This window comes from Manis pentadactyla, chromosome 2 (assembly GCF_030020395.1).
Source record: "Manis pentadactyla isolate mManPen7 chromosome 2, mManPen7.hap1, whole genome shotgun sequence".
Taxonomy (NCBI): domain Eukaryota; kingdom Metazoa; phylum Chordata; class Mammalia; order Pholidota; family Manidae; genus Manis; species Manis pentadactyla.
The window spans coordinates 97,484,036-97,507,380 of record NC_080020.1 but is presented as its reverse complement, the minus strand read 5'-3'; the positions used below and the strand labels follow the sequence as shown (position 1 = coordinate 97,507,380).

At 36.5% G+C, this 23,345-nt stretch overlaps 1 protein-coding gene across 4 annotated transcripts in view; it reads left to right on the top strand.

The window, feature by feature from the left end:
• GAPT (GRB2 binding adaptor protein, transmembrane) overlaps positions 1-17,692 on the top strand; it is a 42,426-nt gene extending 24,734 nt beyond the window's left edge. The window contains exons 2-4 of one of the 4 annotated variants that reach the window (XM_036901548.2): positions 1,681-1,840; positions 12,750-12,895; positions 15,757-17,692. In XM_036901548.2, the coding sequence (XP_036757443.2) occupies positions 16,052-16,525 (474 nt within the window). In that variant the 5' untranslated portion in view covers positions 1,681-1,840; positions 12,750-12,895; positions 15,757-16,051 and the 3' untranslated portion in view covers positions 16,526-17,692. Of the gene's footprint in view, positions 1-1,680; positions 1,841-12,737; positions 12,896-15,756 lie in introns of all 4 variants that reach the window. The other 3 variants (XM_036901568.2, XM_036901558.2, XM_036901577.2) reach the window with 3 other exon arrangements.
• The last annotated feature ends 5,653 nt before the right edge of the window (positions 17,693-23,345 follow it).

Sequence of the window (23,345 nt, the reverse complement as noted above, 5' to 3'; positions counted from 1 at the left end):
TAGAACTACCGTATGATCCAGCAATCCCATTCCTGGGTATGTATCTAAAGGAAACAAAATCATACTCTTGAAGAGATGTCTGTATTCCCATGTCCATTGCAGTATTATTAATGATAGCCAAGGTATGGAAACCATGTAAGGGTCCATCAGTAGATCAGTACATTAAGTATGAAATGGAATATTACCAGCCATAAAAAATCAGATATTTTAGAATAAATATTTAAAATATTTAGACTGTATTTCAGAATTATGAAGAATGAAGCTCCCTTAGGTGGCCTGTAAAGATTAAATGTTCTCCTGGGATTGTAAGGAAGAATGGAACTGGCTTATGAATAAGGGAACACTTTGTGATAGTTTTGGGCCACAGGAATATCTGGGAAGAGGTTGGCATGAAAGGAGAAAAGAGCTCCCATTCATAGTTCTAGTTCTTCAGGCACTGGAGTCATTCAGATCATCAGTCAATGAGGATTATACCTTCAACCTGGATGGCTGCTAAGGAATTCCTGCAAAAATGCCTAATACCTCATTCCTCTAGGCTAACATGACACTCCCATTTTCCTTCCACTACAGCATTTATACACATAGTCATTATTCCATTTCTTTCTCCACGTTGGACTGTAGACCCCTGAAGTAACTCTCTGACCATACCACACCTAGTGACACTCTTCGACATGATGTACAGGACTGAGCTATACAGACCTGCATGCTTTGAGGATTTGTTTTCCATTTTCCTTTCAAAATCCTGGAAGTGTTTGTTTCTTTTGAACATTTAGTTAGTGGTGAAACTCACAAAATCCGCACCTTCTACAAGTTATATTAATTGCCCATGACCCTAACAATAAGTTAATATATTTAATGGTTATACAAGGAAAAATGAAGTAATAAACATTTTTTAAAAAGTAAGTAGAAAAAATTCATAAAAAAGAAGTAAATCCTTACATTTGCAACAACATGGATGGACTTTGAGGGAATTATTCTGAATGAAATGTCAGAGAAAGACAGATACTTTGTATCTCTCTTGTACGTGGAAACAAATTAAAAAATCAAATTCATACAGACAATACATTGGTGGTTGTCATAGGACAGGGATGGCAGAGTAAAATAGAAGAAGGGGGTCAAAAGGTACAAACTTCCTCTTATAAGGTAAATGAGTCTAGAAGGTGTAATGTTTGGTATGGTAACTATAATCAATACTATAAACAAAATTGTATCATATAAGTTGCTCAGAGAATAGGTCTTAAGACTTCTAATCAGAAGAAAAAATATGTCACTATCTGAAGTGATATAAACTTACTGTGTTAAACCATTTCACAATATATACATAAATCATTATGATGTACATGAAAACTAATGTTATATGTCAAGTACATCTCAATAAAAAGTCCTTCCATACACTATGGTCAGAAAGTTGGTTGCTTATATTTTCCACTAATATTTTGATTTGCTCTTATTCCATCTGGATAGATTTTTAAGTCCTTATTACATCTGGAAAGATTTTTTTTTTACATTGTGTTATGGGCTGAAGTGAGTCCCTTCAAATTTCATATATGGAAGCAGCCCTAAACCCCAGTAACTCAGAATGTGGCTCTATTTGGAGACAGGCCTTTAAAGAGGTGACTCAAGTTAAATGAAGTTATATGGGTGGGTCTTAGCTCCTTCTAACTGCTGTCTTAATAACAGGAAATGTGGACATACAGAGACACACCAGGGATTCTCAAGCACAGAAGAAAGATCACGTGAGGACATGGCAAGAAGGCAGCCATCTGAGAGCCAGAGAGAGAGGTCTCAGGAGAAAACAAGCCAGCCCACACCTTCATCTGCACTTCCAGCCTCCAGAATTGTGAGAAAATAAGTTTGTGGTATTTGGCTATGGCAGCCCTAGAAAACTAATACAGCATGAGATACACATTGCATTTTTTTTTAATATGGAGAAACCACTCATTTCTAGTTCCATTTACTGAATAGTCCCTCCTTTCCTCACTGATCTATCATGCCTCCTCTGTCACATACCCAAGTTCCACAAATACGTGGATCTGTTTCTAGGCTCTTTATTCTATTCCACTGATTAGTCTATCCCTGTGAGAGGACCACACTTTCTGATTGCTACAGCTTCACTGTAAGTCATGATAGTTGGTAGAGAAAGGCCTTCCCCCTTTGATTCTAAAACAGCTTTGCTGTTTTTGTTCACTTACAAATATCACATAAAGTTTACAGTCAGCTTTTCACTAAAAATCAAATTGGAACTTTGTATTTGTATTAAATCTGTAGAGCTACAGGAAAATATTTTGTAGCCAAGATTTCTTTCCTTTGGAAAGTACATTTATTTCCTGTTTTGTTCTATGGGCTACAGTTCTGGTTCTGTCCACATGATGGCACCACAAAGCAAAAAAATCACATTGTCCCAGTTGATGGAAGATTCCATAACACAGGTACAGTGTTAACACTTTATTAAATGCCTGGATGTTTTGGAGGACTGGCCTGAATTTCATACGGAATGTCCAGTAGTCTGTCAAATACTGAAGTACAGTTGGTAAAAAAATATATAAAGTGTATGATAAGCAAATAACTGAAATAATGAAAAATATCATGGTAATCTATTCTTCACAGCCCTTTTATCTTAGATGGCCATGAACAAATACAGATACAAAGTTCATTACCAATCAATAAAATAAAGACATGGTGTAAAATTAGCTCTGGAAATTAAAGCAGTATTTTGTAAACCACCAAGCCCTCTACAGACTGACCAATAGGTCTGCATAAATCTGGGGAGCAAAGGTCACCCCTAAGTTTATGAATAAAGGATAGGATTACATAATTCTTCATTTCCACCTACGGCCCACCCCTTATCCCAGCTCTGATCACCGTGGGGCAAAGTCTACTTAACACTTATTAGAAACATGCGTGTGCTTGCCTTGAACTGTTTAAAGAAATAAAAGAGGAATAGATGGACTCTTCCTTTCTACTCTCTAGTGCTGGTGAAGCCTTTCTACACTATGTTGGAAGTATTTGAGACAGACAGTCTTTGAAATATTTGTGTAATTAATACCATGCATACCTAAACTTGATAGTGGACTGGAGCAAACCCTTTTTCTAAGTGCCTTCCAGAGCTTTATTAGTCCTGTATTCTGAATGGCACTGGAATTTAGTATAAAAAAACTATTTACCATGCCTTGTTAACTTAGATAAAAGGATTTATCTTCTAAAATATATGTTAGAGAGAGAATGATGATCTACTAAAATATATGTTAGAATACAGTTACTTAAGTAAGCTCCAGGTTCCTCATCTATAAAATGGGAATAACAATATTTCCCACTCAGAATTGATGTAAGATTAAATTAGGCATTTCAAAACATGATGCCTTATACAAAAGTGCTTAATAAATGTTTATTGTCATTAGAGCAAAGAAAATAGTGTTGTTAGGTTAGCAAAACCTGATAGTAAAATCTGGTCTGTAAAGTAAAGCCATGTTTCAGCTTATTAGCCTGTTCTCCCCACTTTGTCCCACCAGTCCACCCCCCTCAGAAGGCCTTGAGCTGGTTCTCCCAGCATCAGAGCACCAGAGCACTAAATGTCTGTATGAGCCATTTAAATGATGCATTTTGCATCACCCGTTCTTAATAGGAAGTGATAGGTGATCCCTATTGTAAAACCATTATTAGCACCAGGAGTGCTCTTAACACTACTTACTCTAGCATTATTCCTGATAGCCAAGGTATAGAAACAACCTAAGTGTCCATCAGTGGATGAATGAAGAAAATGTAGTATATGTATGAAAAATAATATTATTCAGGCTTGAATAAGAAGGAAATCCTGTCATTTGTGACAGGATGAACCTAGAGAACATTATGCTAATATAAATAAGCCAGACAAAGGAAGAGAAATGCTTCATGGTAGCACTTATATGTAGAATTTAACAAAAAGTCAAACTCACAAAAACAGTAAAATGGTGGTTGTCAGGGGCTGTGGGGTTTGGGGGTAGGGGAAACAGGTGAGGTTGGTAAAAGGGTACCAACATTCAGTTTTAAGGTGAATAAAGCCTATGGATCTAATGCATAGTATGGTGACTATAGTTGACAATACTGTATTGTGTCACTGAAAATTGCTAAGAGTAAACTGAAGTGTTCTCACCAAAAAAAAAAAAAAGTAAATATGTGAGGTGATGGATGTGTTAATTAACTCAATTGTGGAAATCTTTTCACAGTGTATACACATATCAAATCATTACATTGTACCCTTTAAATATATTTCACTTTGTCAATTACACCTCAACAAAACTAAAAAAATTTTAAAAACAGTGTCATCATCAAACTCTTGGTACTGTAATACTATAATGTAAAGGATGAGTTACTGCATTGATGTGGAATAGCTCAATGGCTTCTGAGTTTGTTTTGTCTTTCCAAGGTGGCTTGTATAGATGTCCTCTTAAACAGTAGACAAGTACTTTTAGGCAGTCTACCCGCAGCAGAGCAGGCCAGCTAGAATGGTCAGCCATACCACCAGCTCAAGACTTTCCAGCTCTGAGTATGATGGTTTATAAAGATCAGTTGTACAGAAATCATGTTTATAACAAAGATAGTGATAAGTTGATGTGTATACAATAATTGGGTGTGAGAAAGAAAAAAGGCACATTGCCAAACCAAGATTTCTAACCAGTAGAAGGCAGTCTTTTCTAGGTTTTGATTCTAGAACATTAGCTCCTGGAGCATACTGGCCCTTAACCTCTAGTATTTCTTTTCCTACTTGTGATACAGGGGTCGAAGATAAACAAAGCTGGACACTAGGTATAGTAATAAGGACAGATTAAAACCAATAATATACTTTTGCAGTAGGAAAAGGAGATCATCCTGTACAGAACTCAACTTCAGTTTATACAGAAGTGACTCAGTGTCTTAAAGGGAATGAGAGACTAGCAGGGAGGGGAGTGAATGACTCAGTAGAGCAGAAAAGTGAAAACTGAATGAAGAGTGGGGACGGGTGAGGTAGTCAGTTCGGAGGTCCATCTGGGTTTGCGAACTGGCTCTTATCAAAGTTAGGCTCCCAGCTCCCCACAGAAGCTGGGAGACAGGCTGCATCTTCAGGTGACAGCTGGGACAAACAGTGAGTTCTCTTGGCAGCACTGAGTGTTCTCAGGTGCTTTGAGGAGGGTGGTGGTGAAGGTCATCCTGGGGGTGCACTCTTGAGCTATTTATTAGAAGTTATATTAGTATTTGTCTTTACAGGCCAAGTTTTAGGCCTACTCGAGAAAGGGCTTAGAGAAGCCTGGCTAGCATTTGGTCAAGGACAGAATTGTTGTCTCAAGGGATGGTATTCATACTATTTCTACTGACAGAAATATAATTCTAGTACCTCTTCTAACCAACAGGACAATGTTCATACTTCTCAATGATTTATTGACTATAATTCAGCTTTGGAGCTACCTTAGGATCTCAGAAGAATTCGGGAGGCAACTCAAGAAATATCTTGTCTCTGTCCTGAGGGAACTGTTTGTCTTGTCCTTTAAATAATATTTAAATAATTCCTTTAAATAATCTTCAAGAAAAGAAATGGTCATTTGTATTTCCCCTGCCCAACATCCATTCTCCTTCTCCTAGTCAAAACTATAATATCTTTTGGTAAATCATGTATCATCTGAGGAAGACAAGCAGTCAGCCTCATCTGTTAGCTCCAACAGAGGCATGCGAGCCTGGCTTAACCCATCAGAGCACCGCACATCTCAACCAAACAGTTCTTCCAAGAATTGACTTGAATCCGACTCAGGCCAGTGGTCAGTTCTGGACTTCTGGAACCATTGAAAAGATAGATACTCTTGCCATTATACTGCCAGCTGTATATATATATATAGCAAGCCTGAAGCTGCAGAGGGTACCACCTGGAAAGGGCCTGCGGAGGAAAGGGAGCCAACCAAGGAAGAGAGGCCAGTGCTGCTGCTATTGTTTTGGCTATTGGATCCAGCCACTTTACATTTGTTTTATTTTGTTTTAATTTATTTTGAAGTATTTCAGTTATTCAAGAAGGTATTAAAATTATTATATTGAGTATCCATGTGCCCACCAGGTACTTTGATAAGTAAGACTACCAGTGAAGTTATTAAACTCATGGGCTCTTTAGTTATGTAGGGAAATAAATCTTTCATGTCCAGTTTGAGTTGTAGCTGTGACCCTTACAACAGAAGAGTGTTCCGATATATATATATACACAATAAGGCCTATCCTAACTGGTCTAAAAGCACAGTGCAAAAATAAGTATAAATAAATAAATGCACAATGTATCCATAGTCAAAATTTTAGTTGCAAGTAATGGATCCTATTGAAGATGATTTTGTACCTTTTTAAAATTAAGACTTTTTTTAGAGCAGCCTACAGTTTGAGGGGAAGACAGATAATTCCCATATACTCCCTGCTCCCACACATGCAGCAAGGCCTCCTCTCCCATTATCAACACCCTCCCCAGAGTGGGACATGTGTGAAATTGATAAACCTACATTGACACATCATAATCACCTAAAATCCACAGTTAACATTATGCTTCAGTCTTAGTGTTGTACATTCTATGGGTTTGGACATACATTTATTTATGTCAATAAATAAATAAATGTACGGTCATTTATCCATCATTATGGTATCATACTAGTATTTTCACTGCCCTAAAATGCCTCTGTGCTCTGCCTATTCATCCCTCCTCACTTCCCCAACTCCCAGCAACCAGAGGTCTGTTTACTGTGTCCGTAGGGTTGCCTTTTCCAGAATGTCAGAGAGTTGGAATCACACAGTATATGTAGCCTTGTATATATAGCCTTTTCAGGTTGGCTTCTCCTTCACTAAGTAATGTGCATGTCTTTTCATGGCTTGGTAGCTTATTTATTTTTAGTGCTGAATGGTATTGCATTGTCTGGATGTCACTTGTTTTTTAAAAATCAAATGATATGGAAGTGTATGAAATGAAATGCCCAAGTTCTTTTTGCTTATCCCCCGACCACACTCTGTTCTTTAGAGATCACAATTGGTGTTGTGTGTAAACTTGCAGACTTTGCTATTATATACTATTAACATATCTAAGTTTTATATACCCTTTGATGTGTATTTATGCTTAAAACAACAACAAAAAAAATCTGTTGTTTTAGTTAGCACAAAGGTTATTCTTCCAGAATAATCCATATTTCTTTCATTTATTCATTCAACATTAAATTCCTTCCCTATGACCTGACAGACACTGCTAGAGAAAGAACAGTGAACAAGACCTGGTCCCTGTTCCCATGAAATTAGCATTGTAAGGTGAGGGAATAGAAGAATAAGCAGACAAGTATGAAAGTATTAGTACTGTATACTACAATGAAAATAAAACAGGGTGGTGTGAGAGCAAATGATAGCATGTGTCAGACTGGGATGGTCAGAGAAAGCCTCTGTGAGGAGGGGACATTGAAGAACAAGCCTGAGTGATGGAAAGGTGTAGGCATGGGAAGATCCGGGAGAACAACATCATGATAAAGGGAGCAGCTAATGCAGAACCTAAAGGCAGAACTGAACTAGATTAGCTGGAGGATTAGAGAGAAGGCAAATGTGTCTGAGGGCTTGTAAGGGAGGGAGGAGGCTGGAGGAGATTGTAGCAGGAGGAAGGGGCCAGATCATGAAAAGCCTCATTGTCTATAGCAAGGGGTGAGGTTTAAGTCTAGGACTGTAGAAAGCCATTCAAGGTTCTTAAGCAGGGGCTGATGTGGTCCGATTTATGTTTGAGAACTCTCACTCTGTCACTTTTAAGTATATATCTGATTCATATTTAAGAAATATCACTGTAAGTTTGTAGGATGGCCAGGGTCGTATGAAGACCAGTAAGTTGTTCAGGCAAGAGAAGATGTGGTCTGGAATAAAGGCATGTCCCTGTGTATACAGAGAGTGCGAAGACTGCTTGATAGAGCACTAACCAGAGGTAAACACAAGGTCACTTTCATCATTCTCCATAATAAGTGTCAGCATATTCAGGTCCCATTTTGAGCCTGTCACTCTCCTGTGACATGTATAGAAGGAAGACTCTTAATCATGGGCTTCTGAGGTTAACACCTCAGTCTCATTTTTATATCACCTACATTATTTACCCGGAGCCCTCATACTTCATTAAAACTCAAGGAAGAGTTCTGCTGCTGCCAGTTGGACCTACTGACCCTTCACAGTCAGGGCCACCATCTTTAGCTCGGGTCAAATATTCTGAAACAGATATGGATTTCTCTGTATACCATTTAGAAAAAAACATTTTTATCTGGAACTTCACAGGAATTTGGTAGCAGAATTAAAGAGGATAGTTCATAGCATTATAGAGATTAAAAGCACCAGCTTTAGATTTAAGTCACATGGTCTAAGTTTAAATTCAAGTTCTGGCACAAGTTGCATGATGTTGGTTGGTAATTCAATCTATGTCTGTTTCCTCATCTCCATCTAGTGAATAATATCCATTCCTATGTTTGTTGTGGGGATTTTAAAAAAACCATATAAAGGGGTTAGAGAACAGTCTGACATAAGCTCAAGTGTGCAATCATTGTGAACTATTAAATGCCATTTTAGCTAGAATACAAATTCGTGGGAGTTTTTAGTAACATGTATTTCTCTGATGAACACTAAGCACTTTGCAGGTCATTTGTTTTTTCTTGCAATACACTATTTCCCTTTTTATGGTGAAGAAAATTTAAGTAGAGTGAAGTGGTTTGCTCAGGATCATACAGCATGGAGTCATAGGATATTAGTTCAAAAAAGGCCTGAGTATTCAATACTGACTTGCCGGATACCTGAGAAACTTTTAAAACTACTGATATTTGAGTTATACCCTCAGAGATTTTGCTTTAATTTCTGTGGCCTGGAGCCCAAGCATCAGTATTTTTTAAAGTTCCTCAGGAGATTCTAATGAACTACTAGTTAAGAACCACTGATACATTTTACAGATGAGGAAATTGAGGTTCTCTGTGTTTGAATGACTGGCCTAAGCTAGTTAATGTCGGAGATAGAGATGACTCTGAAGACAAGAGGGAGACACTCTTAAAATTCTGATAAATTAACTAGTAAAAGGAGCACTCAGTGTGAGAGAGATGCCTCAAGAGAAGAAAGAAGAACAATGTGACTATAGCTTGTCTTATTGTTAATGTATCTATAAGGAAGCACAGAAAATGGGTTTCAGAAAAATGAATGTAGCTGGGACATAATTCTTACTTGAGAACATTAACCATTTATGCCCCACATACTAATTCCTTTGGTTTCTGGTGAATGTTCAGTGTTCATGTGGATATGAAATGGCTTCTGAAGTATGTTTCTCACAGGAACATAAAAAAGGGACCCTGGTTATCAGGACCCTTTTAAGCAGATTCCTCTGCCCCATCCACTCTGTTAGTGTTTGTTTTGTTATTTTCTTCACCTTTTACTGTTTGTCGTGGGAACAGAGTTACACAGGACACCATCCCAGTTTCAGGGGGAAAAAAAGTGAATCTAAAGCTGTTACTGTTCTCTGCCTTCCCTCATTTCTTGCTCAGAATCACTATACAACTGAGATCATTCAGGGTCTTAATGCAAAGGGCTTATGATAATACTCTCCTCTGTCTGCAGTTCCTGCCCCCTGCCAGGTTTGAAATGGTAATAGTGATTGTCTCTCTCCATCCGAGAAAGGTGTCTGCTATCAAGTAGTTCTCACATCCAGCCTGACTTCAGCATGAAGTTTTAAAATATGTCCAGTAATATAAGAATTATGACATATCTCTCAACATTCACTGAGGAAGTTGGCAGAATCAAACAACAACTGTTTTGTTATCTATTATTATTCCTAGTTTACAGTACTCTCCTCAAATGAACAAAGTATCTGTTGAAATAATTTGTCAGTTATCTGACTTGTGAAATTATGTACAGTCTAAGATGAATGGTATATCTAGTATAGGAATGCTAAATTATGCAGCTTTCAATTTTATTCATGAAGTAAAATGTTTTCATTTTTTTTCTTCATATGAAAGATTACTCAGTTTTCCCAATGTCCATTTATTTTCATCTGAAGGGGAAACAATGGGGGAAGGAGAAGGGAGTGTTGTTCAACTGAAGTTGAAGCAAGCTTCAAGTCATGTTTTCTGATCTGTGTAGCAATTAGGAAAGACATTATGAAAAAAGGGAGTTGGACTAAAAGGAAGTACGTACTAAACATAAAAACCAATTTCAAATGTCCTCTTCTTAATGTGATGACCATTTTTTATTTTGTTCATTTGTACTTAGGAGAATTTGAGGGAACCTCTGGAATCACTCAACTTATTGTCTTATGCATGAGGAAAAGAAGACAGAAGTTGTTTTATTTGCCCAGAATGCTAGAATTATTTATTTTAGGTAAAACTGCTTTGTAACTATGTGTTTTTAGGTTGAACAAGATTCTTCATCCACACACCCCTTCAGTAAGTCAAGGTGTGGCAATGAAAGACCATATCCATGACTCATAAAGTAGGAACAACCTGCCATGACTAGCCTGATTAAAGGTTCATTAATAAATTCCCTTCTTTCTTACAAGCTCCAGCTTCAGGAAACTCCAGGTAAAGTTAGAATTTATCTAGCTTAAAGTTAGCTACAATTTAATGAAGTATTCCTCCACTCAAATTAGTAGACTAGTTTACCAAAGAAGATGGCAATCTGAATGAATTAAAAAAATACCTAATTATCTCAATTTTTCATGATTCGATTTGCCTTATCTTTAATTCCCAATTTTTTAATTTTAATTAAGAAACACTTTCCATGTGGTACACAAATTTTAAATGGACAGATTGTTGAATGGTTGCATATAGATGCATCTTATGACCACCACAAAGATCAAGATATAGAACACTTCTAGCATCTGAGAAAGTGTACTCATGTACCTCCCAGTTTATAGTAACAACCACTCTTCTAACCTATTATCTACCATCATGTATTCATAGATAAGCTTTACATGATTTTGAGAATGGAATCATACAATATGTACTCTTTTGTTACAGCTTCTTTAATTCTACATTACGTTTGGGAGATTCATCTGTTGTGTACATCAATACATTTTTTGTAGCTATGTAGTATTCTGGTTGTAGATTTAACATGTTCTATTCACCCATTGTATATTGTTGATGGACCTTTAGAGTATTTCTAGAGCTTTGGATATTACGAATAAGGCAGTTAGAAATAGCCCTCATTTCTATTGAGTATATACTTAGGAGTGAGATTCCTAGGTCTTTTTACTTTGTTTTCCTTCATTGTCCTCTTTTGTTAGCCCTGGACTGTAACCAACCTTTCTAAATCTTCCAATGAACCATAACAATATATCTCTCTTTAGGCCTGACAGGTCTTCAAGGTGGCAGATCTCATTGCTTAAACCAGCATATGAGTAGGGTTAACACTTTTCATGGCTCACTCCCTTACAACTTCATAATCTCCTTCACTTTGGAATCTTTGCCTGGAACACTCCTATTCTGCCTTGATTAACTACTTGTTTTATGAAGCTTAACTCAGGTCTTGCTTTTGCTGACCACTCTGATCTGGATGCCTCCTTTTCTTGCTTCATTGTCCCCTGTACATAACCATGTCTTTCTTAACTCTTACTACCTTGTTCTGAAATGCTCTGTGGATATAGCAGCCTTTCTTTCTACTAGGCTTTGGGTGGTACAAATGAGTTTGCTCATTATTGCATCCCTCTTGCTTAGCACAACGTCTGGCCCAGTGTCAATGCCCAATTTATATTGACATTTTTGTTCTTCTAATGTCCGATTGGCATTTCAGTAAATAAATGTTCCTCTTTTAAACCATCTTATACAAAGTTGTGGTTGAAAAAGTTCCCATATAATGTAAAAGGCAAAATTTCCATTACTTTATCTTCATATCTAATTCAGCATTTCCTATTTTTGTATTCCACCGAGTTGGTCCCTTAGAGATGCTGGTAAATAAGGGTTCTGTGCTGGAAACACTATTCACCCTAGGGAGACAGCAAATACTGTGGTTAGCACACAGGTGCTGGAGACAAACTGCCAAGCCACACTGGTTGGGTGGTTTTTTGTCACTCTGCTTCCATTTCTTCCTCTGTCAGGATGAATAGCTAGCATTGATCCTTCCACTGAGTTGTCAGAATTTATAAAGTTGCACACAAAGTTTAAAAGATGTAGTAAGTGATCAGAATATGTGGGCTACTATTATTAAGTGAAGTTAAATAGTTTTTCTTTCATGTTTGTTTTTGCTTTGTTTGCATGCTGTAGGATTGCTAACAGACTTTAATATGCTGAGTACCTGTGAATCTCCCAGGGAAGCAGTATTTCCCGAATTGACTTGACAAAAGACTTACTAGAAAATCCCAGAAGTAGTACAACTCAAAATGTACTTTGGGAAATTCCTATCTTAGCAGGTTAGAAGAATGTTAACATTTTCTGAACCAAAGTTGGGACACTGTTTGGACAAGTGTAGAAGTAACCTGGGGCACTGGAACATAGTATTCAGAATGAGGATTGTTCTAGCACTCATACAAGCACACACATACACACACAAGCCCTATGTGTTACTAACTTTAAAAAATCTTTGTTTCTAAAAAATTCAGAATTCAGATGAAATGACTTTTATTGATTCCAACGTGAGGACTGAAAATATTGCTCAAATAAAATACCATGTTCATTTTCTGGTATTTCTAGAGAATTATTACTTGATAAAGATGTAGGGCTGGACTTCCTTATTCAAAAACGTATGCCATTTTTCTTAATTCTGGTGCATTCGATAATAAGAACTTCCTCTAGAACCAGGAAACTTTGCAAGTATGAAATACTCTGAAAGAAGGTGAAGAAGGAAGTTAACTGACCAAAGTGAGAAAGAGGAACATGTTCTAAACCAAAGCAGGTTTAACCAAAAGAACAGAAGAGAGCCCAGTATAACCAATCTCAAGGTAAGTTAAGAACTTAATTTAAGGTGTGTGGATAATGAGAAACAATAAGAAACGAGCTCATTTTTAATAACAAGTGACTTTCTTTTCAAACATAAACTTTAGGAGGCCTTAAGTGATTATAAGGGGGGATCAGTTTACAAACTGAGGGTGGTGGTAATGTTTCTTTGTAAGTATAAATGCTCACAAGCATGATAAGCTCTGCTGTTGCCTCGTTTCTAAACAGAAGGTCGGTTCTGACTTTGAAAATTCCAGAAATTTATCAACAATCTATGATTTTAAGACAAATGAGTAATTGTTAAGTTGAAACTGTTTTCTAAAACAAAAACAGTCTTCTTCCAAATTGGGCAAAGTGAAACTTTTGAGATGTTATGATATCTTTGAAGGGCACTTGTTTAACATGTTTTTCATTCTAGGAGGTCTTTGTTTATGTCTTACAGTTTTTCCTAGCAATTATTTTGAAGAAAGGAAAGGACGAATATCTTTTCCTATGAAATATCTTCTTGTTTTTATCTCAGTGAACACTTCTTTAACAAGCAATTTTAATATTTGGTATGTACTGGATGTCCACATAGCACAGCATAGGTGGTAAAAGTAAATTCTCCTCTTGGAAATCGAGAGAGCAATTTATTATGTTATCCTCAGGGTACAATAGTTAGTTAGCCTTCCCCACTTCTGTTGTAGGCCTAGCCCCTTTTAAAATATTGATTAACTTCAATCAGTATTTGAAATTTAGTTCAAATATGCTGGAAATTTTTTACTTAAATGAGTAATCATTTATACCAGAGAATATTTTACGTGTGATTAGTTCTCATTTGTTTCAAAAAGGAAATGGGGTCTTAATGGTAAAGTCATTAGCCAAGCCTTTCCCCTCGATGCAAGCATTGCTTCTGGCCATATGAAGGAGGGAACCTACAAAAGTTCCAAAGTGATGAAAAGGTGTCTAGATTTCAGGGGTCTGCCCCTAAAATTGATTAAATAAATTTTATGTTAACTGTATCTCATATTCAATCTGGCATGTTACATGTAATGCCAGATTGAAAATTTGCGTGTTGACATATTTTAATCTTTTTGAACAAATTTGGAAAAGTTCACCATCACGCATGAATACTCGTTGAAATCAGGGAACAATTTTGTGGGTTTTCTTTTTTCCTGTATATTGTTATTATTGCTATCCTAATGCAGGTTGCCCCATTCATTAACAAATCTTTAATAAACTAGCTAGTCTCTGTCTAGTACTGGTGCTGGTGATATAAAGCTAAATGAGATACAATTCCCAGCCCTCAATAGCTCAATAACCTTAGAGCTAGTCAAGCTATAAAAATGTAGTGATAGATATACTCAAAAGCCATTTACAGAAGTTTGCGTAAGAATAATATTTGGGGGCAAATTTTTCTGAATACAGATGCAGTCACTTCTTACTTACTAAAGAAGTTGTTTAACCTCATTAATCCTCTCTTACCACATCTATAAAATGGGCACAACATGTATTTTCTTCATATGCAGCTGTAAGATTAAATGAGATAATACATGTGAAAGTGTTTAGAAGTTAACCCCAAATAAGTTCTTAACTAAATATTATTGAAGATGAAATTCAGTAGATTATGATAATCATCCGGAAGCACTATTAACTGTACTGGATCACTATAGTTATTGTTTCAATAATATAGTTGTTAAGATAGTAGATCTTAAAACTTATACCATCAAAAGAAAAAAACTGTAACTGTGAGGTGATGGGCATTAACTAAACTTGGTGTGGTAATATTTCACTATATATATATATATATATATTTATCAAATCGTCATGTTGTATACCTTAAACTGATACAATGTTAATGTGAATTATATCTCAATAAAACTGAAGAAAAATAAAAACAATATTAGATGTAACTATGTCTTTGTCTAAGCTGAAAACACAGTAATAATGTTTTGTCAGTAAAATCATAATAGTATATTCAGTCTAGTTGAATATCTCCTGTTTCCTCTTTGCCATTTTAAAGCATTGACAGACAGCACTCTAAAATTATCTTAATTGAATGAAAGTTATTTGCTGGAAGTTGTGAAGATTAGTGATAAGGCTTTCAAATTTTGTTTTAGGTATTTTGTGTTGTCAAGAGCTCTTTTTCTTAAGTATAAACTATACCCTTTAGAAGACATTTCTTGAATCTTAAGCTATTAAACAATTAGATGCTGATATTTGGAATCATTTGTTTATTTAATGATTCATTCAATAAATATCAACAGAGTGCCTTTTCTATGCTTAGTATTATGCTATTTTCTAGGAATATAAAAATGAAAATACTTCATCTCTGCCCACCATTTAACCAGGTAGAGATACACAATTTGCTGTAATTTAGTTGTCATGCTATAATGGACTCATTAATATGGGAATTCAGAGGAAGGAGTAATTAAGGAAAAAACACGGTCCCTGACTACCCACAGACTTCCAAGAGGAGTGATAGGTAATCGAAATGATTGCACATGTATACTCTTGTCTCTTTTCTCCTTTGGTGTTCAAAGCATTGTCCTTCACTTGAAAATTATTAGCCTATTGTTAAAAACCATTTTGAAATCTAAGTGATAAAACTACTCAGGCTTGGGCAGGGACAGGTTCTTCTCTTTTTCTCGTCTACCAACTGCTGTTACTGTATTCTGTATTGAAGCAGGAACTCACTAAATGCTGATGTTTAATATATTGGTATAAATTGGTAGATTTTTTATTATGCTATGTAATATTCAATTAATATGTTTTTAATTTATAGCAGATATCTGGATGATAGATTGTTTAAACTTTCCTTTTGTGAGTTTTTTACTTTGCTATTATGTTTCACTCATTTCTGCTTCATTTTGTGATTCATTGATAGAAAAGGAAGTGGAGTCAAATAAAATCCTCCCTGACACAGTGCGATTATCCTTTAATGATTGCAACGGAAACAGCATTAGATACGACAAGAACCATCTTCTAAAACTAAATATATTCAATTGCTATTCTAATTGTATCAGGACTTTGCCAGATTATGTTCCTTCAGATCTGAAAAAGAAATGTTAAAAAGAGTTTTCAAAACTACTTTTGAACCATATGCTACAAGGAATTACATTGATCTGTACCCGTGATTTCATTAAGGGCTACACCATACTACTAAACAACACTGTGCAGAAATGTTGAAAAGCTGTGGAAATACTTCAGTGGTCATTTCTACAGGAATTTCCCTTCTTTTGCTTTTGGTGATCTGTGGAATTGGGTGTGTATGGCGCTGGAAACATCAGAACACAATGCAATTTACCTTACCGAAGTTTTTGCAAAGGAGAAGCAGCAGGAGAAAAGATTATACTAAAACACTCGCAGGTCCTCACATTATCAGTCCAAGGCATAAAATCTCAGTTCAAACCCAAGACCACAGATATGCTGCTGGGGGGACTGGCGAACATGGAAACTATGAAAATGTGGAAGCGGGTCTCCCCAAAGCTAAAGAAGAAACAGATAAGGAACTATATGAGAACACTCGGCGGACCGATTTCGAGGAGCATGTCTATGGAAATGAGACACCATCTGACTATTATAACTTCCAGAAGCCTAGTACTTCTCAAGGCCCTCAAGATGAAGACATATATATTCTTCCAGATTCATATTAACTTTTCAAAATACTGGGTGTAGATACTGGAGGATATTCATTTGGACTTCTGTTGTACTGATGTCATTATTAATCAAGTTCTTCTGATGAAACTCAGTTTCTCTTGTCTTAATTCCAGCCTTTGAACCCTCTTTATGTGTATCACTGGGTTAACTCTAGACAGATCACCTCTTCACCCTTCTGGTCCTGGATTAAGTCTGCATTGTTAATATTGATTCTTCCTTCTAAACGTTACTAACTATCGTTTTATTTTATTTCTATCTCCACAGTATTTTTCTGGCTCAGGGTTATTGTCAGCCTTTCTGGCTCTAGCTTTTACAACTCAGTTCCCTATGATGCTGCCAGATTTACCTTCAGAAAATATTCTGAATGGCCACATCACTCCTTTCCTTAAAAATTTTGAATGCCTCCTCTTTGAAAAAGGCATAGTACTCATAATTCTAACTCCGTAATTCATGATTTCCCACAGTTGGCTCCAATTTACTTTTCCAGTGACTTCTACTGATGCCTCACTTCTCTATTTTCATCAGAATCTTCTCAAAACCTACTAAATTCATCCCTCCTCCATGGCTTTGCTTATCTGCTCCCTCTCAAACCTGCCTCAGATGATAACTAATTTCATAGGTCTTCTGAATCATTCCAAACATACATTTATATTTTTCTTTAATGGTCTCTCATAGACTTTGCTACCTGTTCAGTTCTTTGGACATTTAAACCCATTAATGTTCACTATGGCGTTTTGCTGTTTATTATTATTTGAGAATGTCTTAAATTCCCTGCTAACTGGTAAGGAACCACCTCATAGTCATATTTTAGCCCCAATACCTACCACCATCATAGAGCACTCAATATTACTCAGTCAACAAGAATTGAATTGTACATTTTGCTAAGTAGTTTTGAGAAAAATCTAATAAATTCATCATTCCAAGGAACATTAATGAGTGCCTTCTATCTACTTCTTAATGTGCAATGCACAGGGAGTAAAATAGGAAAAAGAGAGACATGGGTCCTGAACACATACTGTTTAATAGGAAAGAAAAGACACTAAACAAATACTTTGCGAGTTTGTTGGCTATAATATCTCATCCCTAAAGCCATCCTTGTATGTATGGCTCTGTATTGCTCAATCTGAGACTATAAACTATATTTTTCCTTTGCCAGGTGGAGCCATATGAGATTCTGTTAATTGGGGGTGCTAAGGAAGACTGGTAGGCAATAAGAAACAAAAGGGACCTGCTCTCTTGTTCTCCTTGTTGTCTGCAGCAGCTACCATTGCATATAATTTACTCCAGCACCACTGGTTGTTTGTAGTTTCTAGTTTCTTCCAGCACTACCATAAACAGCTTCATCGCACCTTGTCAGAGGTACCACCAACACCATACAGGTAACACCTCCTTCGAATCTGGAAACCAGCCCCTCAGTGTCCTCCTCCAAGCTCCTGAGGTGCTGACAAGACAAATGGCATCCTCAGAACTCAGGGTCTCCACCCTACAGGGGGCCTCTAGGTTCTGAGAATCCTCAGTTTTAGGCACAATGATTATTTCCTGCAGTTGCTATCTCTGTGGTAACTTGATGTTCCCTTTTTGGTCTTTCCAGTCTACCCATATGTATTTTGCTAATTTTCTATATGAAATTCTTCCTGTTAAAATAAACATATATGGTTTCTATTTCCCAAAGTGGACCCTGAATAATAACAAATAAAAATGGTAGAGTAGATGCTTCAAAGAAGGAAAAAAACAACTTTCTGTCTTTGGGAACAATGGGGTTGGGTAGTAAAGATCTGAATTTTAATAGAATGGTCAAAGGACTTTCTAAGGACACACTTATTAAGCTGAGACTTGAGGGTAAAAAGAAGTTAATCCATGTAAATGTGATGGGCATGGATGGAACCAGCATGTGAAAAGAATCTGAGTCACGAAGTAAATTGTGGTGCTCTAGGAACCTGCAGCCATTGTGGATGGAGTTTAGGAAGAGCTGAAGTGACCCCTGATGGGTTGTTGAAGAAGGGAGCAGTAGACAATGCAACTTCTCCTAGGTCTTGATATGTGGCCTAGATTCTGTGCAGCTGGAATCTAGTAAAGGGTTTTAAGCAGAGTAGTGACATGCTAACATTTAAATTTTTTAAAGAAACACTAGGTTGAGAAATGACTGAGAAGGGGTGAGAGGAAAGTGGGTAGGACAGTGAAGAAGCTTTTGCATTTAACTTTAGACTGGTCGCTGCAGTGCAGATGGACATTGATAACGCCCTCATCTTTGCAGGAACTGTCACAAGCCTTATGGATGGACTCAATGTGTGTGTTCAGTATGGGAGGGGAAATACTGAGATCATGGAAAAGAGAATGATCACCTTATTTCTGGCTGGAGCAACAGTTCACTGAGATGAAGAGACTTAAAGACGAAACATGTTTGGAAGCTGTATTAAGAATTAGTTGGGTTGCCAATAATAGAAAGCCTGAAACTACATTGGCTTAGACACTTACAGCTTCGTTTATTTCAAATGACATGGATACTGGAGTTAGGCATATGAGGGTTAGCATAGTAGCTTAATGACACCATCAGAGATCCATATTCTTTGTGTCTTTCCTCTCTACCACCCTTATTACTATACTTTTGTCCTCATTTTTATTATGGACCTCCAAGACTTATATTCCATGTTCTAGTCCTAAATAAGGAAGAAAGAAAAAGGCAACATCAGGAGGTGTCATTATCCAGAATTGTGTCACACGGATACAGAAGTCGGTGGGAAATTGAATTTTGACCTTTCATAGCCTCATAGACAGGGAGGCAAGGGAAAGGGGGAGTTGCAAAAAGAATTTAGGAGCATCAACCTACAATACTTACCAAAGGGGCAAAATCAGCTTTGGAGATGTTTATTTTGACATGTGCTGTGATCTAAGTAGAAATATCCAGTTTGAAGTTGTATATATACATTTGGATTTTGGAGGAGAGGGCGTGGCTGAATATGTAAACTTGAGAGCCATAAGCATTTAGGTGGTATTTACAGGAACAGAGATTTCTGTGACCACCTGGGAAGCAACTTTTGGGGGCAGAGTGGAGAACCAAGAGGAATCCAGGAGGAAGGAGAGGAATCCAGAAGCTGCCCCAGACTGCCACATTTCAGTGCTCGACTCCTAAGGAGAATCGCAAAGGTGGCTGAGGAAGAGTGGCCAGAGAGGAGGTAGGTAAATTCTTATGATCTCTAAAATGGTGGTTGATAATTGCTTAATATGTGACATATTGACACATCCATTATTGTTCATTATCCAAAAATAGAGTGAATATTTGATCTTTGTTTATTCTCTTTGACCAGAAAAGAGAGTAAAAGGCTGTGTAGAAGAATGCTTCACCTAGTTCTTGACTTCTTTTTTAAATTAATTGTAAGTTCTTTGTCAATTTAAAATCTCTTCCTACTTTCCTTACCAGCAGTTCTTAGGGTGGGACAGACGGGAATAAAGGAAATTGTCAGTCTGCTTTCCTTTTCCTTATACACTCCATTCTTCATTCCATCTCCTATTTCCTGTTCCCACTTCCCTCCTCTCATTTCCCTTCCCTCACTTCTTTTCCTCTTCCCTCCTCTTCCTTCTTTCCTTCCTTTCTTCCCTCCCTTCCACACTCCCTCACTCTCCTCTCTCTCTCTCTCTCCTTCAAATTTCTATCTGCTATCTGCCTCCTTTATTACAGTAAGTCTCCACATTATTAAGATCTCAAAAGTAGAAGTTGTCCTTGAGAGACACAGATAATAAAGTTTATCTACAGTCTATTGAGAGCAGAAGTTTATGTTATATTATTAGCAAAAGTAACCACATGTACCACAATTAAAAGAGGAAGGATGTTGGGGGTGGGGGAAAGGAGACAGTAGCATCAGATATAATGAGTGTGGTTTTGCTTCATACTCAGAAATATAGGCATGTTCACATCCTGTGACTTAGAGCTAGTCTTTGTAAGACTCCGTGGCCAGCATCCAGCAACAGTGAGCACCTGGCCTCTTGACCTTGCTCTCAGCCTGAAACTTGAAACATTTCACTTCAATCTGCCTTACACTTCAGTATAAAGGTAATAGTAATATACCCCAATATTGCAGTATAATAATATTCTCCAACCTATTATTGATCTCCACAGCAAATGAGCCCTTGCTTAGCCCACTGAAAACCTTGCTTTACAACCTCCCAACTACTTACCAGATGAAACTTCTCTATCACCCACCTCTGACTTGTCACCTCAGGGGTGACTCTCATTCTTCACTTGGATAATACTACTTCAGTTGTTCTAGGTTAACTCCCTTACTCATTCCAACCTGATTCCCAAGATCTTACCAAGGCATAGTCCCTGGCAATATTTCTGTCAGGTTCCACTCAGCTCCTATGATTAGGCTTTAGGAGGTATGAATATTGAATATTTTAGCAAAAAAACTTCCTATATCCTTATGTGGAAATGGGAGGGAGCTCTCTGGGATCTCTTTTATAAGAGCACTAATTCCATTCATGGCCTGATCATCTCCCAAAGTCCTACTTCCAAATGCAGTTACATTAGGGATTAGGTTTAAACATATGAGTTTTAGGGGGATGTAACATTCATTCTATAGTATCTGGCAACCACTAATCTACTTTCTGTCTCCATAGATTGGACCATTCTGGAACTTTCATATAAATACAATCATACATATGTGGCCCTTTTTTGATTGACTTATTTCATACAAAATAATATTGTAACACATATCAGTACTCTATTCCTCTTTATGATTGAATAAATATTCTATTATATAGATATATTATGTTTTATTTATCCAATCATAAGTTGATGGGCATTTGAGACATGCCTTGTATATTCTTATTTCTCTAACTACTTGTTCTATTAATTATTAAGACAGGTCTATTGAATTCTCTGACTAATTAAGGATTTTGTCTATTTCTCCTTTTAATTTTACCTTTTTATAGCCTTTTCCATATGCATTTTAAATTTCTGTTATTAGATGCATAAATATTAAATATCACTATGTCCTCTAAATGATTTGACCCTGTTATCATTATCTAATTGCAGTTTTTATCCCTGGCAGTAATCGTTACTCTGAAATATACTTTGTCTCATATTAGGATAGCCATTCCAAATTTATTTTAATGACTGTTAGCATGGGGTATCTTTTCTATCCTTTCACTCTAATCTATGTGTCTTTATACTAATTGCATTTCTTGTAGGCAGCATATAGTTGCTTTTTAATCCAGTCTGTGCTTTCAGTTGGGATACTTGCACCACTTACATTGGATGTGATCATGAATATGGCTTTAAATGTGACATCTTGCCATTTACTTTCTATTTGTCCCATCTGTTCATTGTTTCTCTTTTCCCCTCTTTCAGCCTTCTTTTGGAGTAATCATTTTCTTTGTGATTTCATTTTATTCCATTGTTGGCTTATTAGCTGTAAGTCTGGGATTTTTTAGCGGTTAGATGAAAGTTTATATTATATATCTTAACTATCATAGTCTACATTCAAGTCATATATCACTTCATGTGTAGCATAAGAACCTTACAAAAGTGTACTTCCATTTTTTCTTCCAGACCTTTGTGCTGTATTTCTCATACATTTACCTCTCCATATATTATGAACTCACAATACATTGATTTTACTTTTGTTTAAACAGTCAACTTTTTAAAAATTTAAATATGAGATACAAGTCTTTTATATTTACTGACATATGTATAATTATAGTTACCATCTCCAATGCTCTTCATTCCTTTGTCTAGATCCATTTTTCCATATGGTATCATTTTTCTTCTGCTTTAAAGACCTTCAATAATTCTTGTAGTGAAAGTCTGCTATTGCTGAATTCTTCCATCATTATATGTCTGGAAAAAAATATTGATTTCATCTCATTTTTGAAATATGTTTTTGCTGGGTATAGAATTCTAGGTTGACAATAAAGATATTGTTCCACTGTCTTCTGGACTGCATTTTTTACTAAGAAGAAGTCCAAATTTATTCTTACCACATATCTTCTGTATATAACGTTTCTTTTCCTCTGGCTGTTTCTAAGATTTTTTTTCTTTATCAGTGTTTTTCAGAAATGTTATTATACACACTTTGGTAGTCTTTTTTCCATATTTTTATGCTGGGGGTTTGTTAAACTTACTAATTTTTGGTTTTATAGTTACCAATTTGGAAAATCGTTTGTTATTATACATTCAAATGTTTTCTGTACCCTTCTCTTCTCCCTTGGGAACTCCTATTTATGTATACTAGGCTATAATGGAATACCCAGGTTAGAGGATTCAGCATATGGTTGGAAAATAAGAATTACAACTCAGAGATCATGGATAAAATATACATTTTGATTATATATGAGCAGAGGTTGTAGTTGAAGCTCTTAAAAGTTTTTATAACCCTGAATGGTAAAGATATGAAAAGAAGACAGAAAAGCTTGCCCTTATCCTGGTTGAATACAGATGAAAATTGGCTACTAATAAATACATTGATAATTGCAAATACCCTTGCCAGTCCTAAAACCTGCTTTTATTTCCGGACATTACCTTCTTTTAGCTTTGAGTGCTTGTCCACCAGATATTCACATTTTAAACTCCTCATTTCATTGAGCTTTCTGATCAAAGACACCTATTTGGAGCTGACAAACCCATCTGAAACAGCCCCCTACTATTACTCTCTGACCCTTTTTAAATATTGCTTTAATTTTCTTCATACTACTTATCAATAACTGATAAGGGTTTGTGTGTGTTTATAATCTGTTCTTTGTACCTAGAATGTAAGTTCCATGAGAGCAGAAACATTTTCTGTCTTACCCTTTGCTAATTGCTAGTACTTTGCTTATAAG